This window comes from Penaeus chinensis, chromosome 37, assembly GCF_019202785.1.
Source record: "Penaeus chinensis breed Huanghai No. 1 chromosome 37, ASM1920278v2, whole genome shotgun sequence".
Lineage (NCBI taxonomy): Eukaryota > Metazoa > Arthropoda > Malacostraca > Decapoda > Penaeidae > Penaeus > Penaeus chinensis.
The window spans coordinates 546,741-549,073 of NC_061855.1; the positions used below are offsets into that span (position 1 = coordinate 546,741).

The 2,333-nt window shown below is 41.0% G+C and overlaps 1 protein-coding gene across 1 annotated transcript in view; it reads left to right on the top strand.

Moving 5' to 3' along the window:
• Positions 1-220: 220 nt before the first annotated feature.
• LOC125045442 overlaps positions 221-2,333 on the top strand; it is a 6,573-nt gene continuing 4,460 nt past the window's right edge. Inside the window, exon 1 of the mRNA XM_047642693.1 lies at positions 221-1,743. Coding sequence (XP_047498649.1) covers positions 1,660-1,743 — 84 coding nt within the window. The 5' untranslated portion in view covers positions 221-1,659. The remainder of the gene's footprint in view (positions 1,744-2,333) is intronic.

The window sequence follows — 2,333 nt, forward strand, 5'->3', positions numbered from 1 at the left end:
ATGGGGGAATAGTACAGAATAGTGATAACTAGCCTTTGTATTGTTTTACTGGAGAGAGAGAGAGAGAGAGAGAGGGAGAGAGAGAGAGAGAGAGAGAGAGAGAGAGAGAGAGAGAGAGAGAGAGAGAGAGAGAGAGAGAGAGAGAGAGAGAGAGAGAGAGAGAGAGAGAGAGAGAGAGAGAAAGGGGGGGGGGGGGGCAGGTAGGCAGTGTGTGCGAGAAAGGAGGGAAATGCTGTCGACGACTCGCCATAAATATTCCTCGGCCATTTGGTCTTCCGTTTTTTCCCATTAGAGGCGAGGGTTATTTGTTTTTGCAGGTGAATGCATAAAAGACACATCCATGGTAGTAATAATAACGTTTGTCACATATGAACGTTCTGTTTGGCCCTTTCCATCACTTGACTATATATGTATATATATATATATATATTTTTTTTTTTTTTAGAAGACTTTTTTAGCATTTTATCACCACTATTACCTTTTGAATACTATTTTTTTTTTTACATTTAATTATATTTATTATTTGTTTTCGTTACTTGGAGTGAATAAATTTGTCTCGCACATTCAAAAGCATCTTATTCGTTATTCGTTTTCCTTCGTAGACTGGAAGACGAACGAGAGTTTCCTCTTCCAAATACTCCCTTTGCTTCCAGCGGCTCCTGTCCCTTTGCCTCTCCACACCACCACTCGCTTCCTCGCCCCACCACCTGCGGACTAGGCTTGGGCTGCGTAACCATTCATAGACATGTGAGCGGTGATGCGACTCTTTCTTGTCAGCGGAGTAAATGTCCCTAGAATTCTCATATCACTCCTTTTTCCTTCATATTCTACTGTAGTGAATAGGGAAATAAAGAATAGGGTGTTTGACAGAATCGGTAATTCTGAAGTTGGCGGTGTAGAAAGTCGTGTAATACATGGGGTTCATCTGCATGAAAATTATGATGTCTGTTGCTTTCTCTTTCACACGAAATTAAGACAAATCTGGAGTACACTAAATGGAGAGTAAGTTGCTGTGTAGAATTTATTTAATCTTAAAGACGGCGTTGTAGAAAAGAAATCAGTAAATCATCCCGGTGCGATTTACTGGGATGGAAATGATAATGGTTTACGATTGGGCTAGATAAGATACCTGGGAGACGACCTTCTTACTTAAACCATGCCCTGTACACCGCGACCGAGCCTTTCATTGAACAAACACGGGACTATGGCAGGCTGCGTCTAGATTCGAAAGTAATTGGTTACAAAAGTGTATGACACTATGTAGTAAACGTTAGGTGCCGAATATATGAGAATTCTTAGTTTTGTTGTTAAATGCGAGTTCAAGTATCCTAATTATACATGTAGTGGGTGTGTTTGCGCAAATTTTATCGCCGAGTTGCCACAGGTTAATATAAAACACCTTTTTATCAGATATTTGATGCTATTTCTAACAATCTCGGAATCCCCATGCGAAGGCCATGCGAGAACATGTCAGAAGATAGCGATAAGAATGATGTTACGAGTGTCCAAGAGAGAGAGAGTGAGAGTGAGAGTAACCTTCAGATACGACAGCAGTTACATGGTTGTGTGTGTGGAGGGAGGAGCGAGAGGCTAAGCGTCTGTTTCTGTGAATTAAAAAAATAAGAAAAGTGCACAGTGTGTTCCTATGCGTTCGCCGACATGGGATCGTTCATGAGCTCTGTGATGCGTTCGGATTTGCGGGAGAGTCAGGAACAACAAGTAACAGCTATGAAATCGGACATGGTGAGTAACCCTTCTCGCCGTGGGGTTCAAAGGCTGGGTTCCGACAGGGACTCTGCGGTTCTCTCCCTCCGCACAAATTCGCCGCCCCCTCTCAACGCTCGTTTTCTCCGCCCTCACCTTGCCAAATACTTCGTTAATTAAATGCAGTAAATCCAGGTCCTTCGTAATGATTGTCGGTACAAACCTCGCGTAATATCAGAGGAGAACGGAATCAAGGAATGTGTGGAAGGCTGGAGGGTTATGTGATGGGTGACTTGCAGTTTAAAACCTTCGCGGGGAAGAAATAGTTTTTTATATGGCAAAGCTTGTAATTTGTTAGGAAAAAAGATCAAGAAATGACTTTACGTTAATACTTGTGGTGATATCATTATCAGTGTACTACTGCTACTAATGAATGATGATAATGATAGTGACGATATTGATAATGATGACGGCAATGATGACGATATGATAGCAATATTATTAGTAGTAATAGTGAAAATAGTAATAGTAATAGTAATAATAAAGATAGTTAACAGTAGTGACTGATAGTTAATGGCATTGATAATTAATAAAGATGTCACGTGACGCTTATATACTGTCAGAGAGAG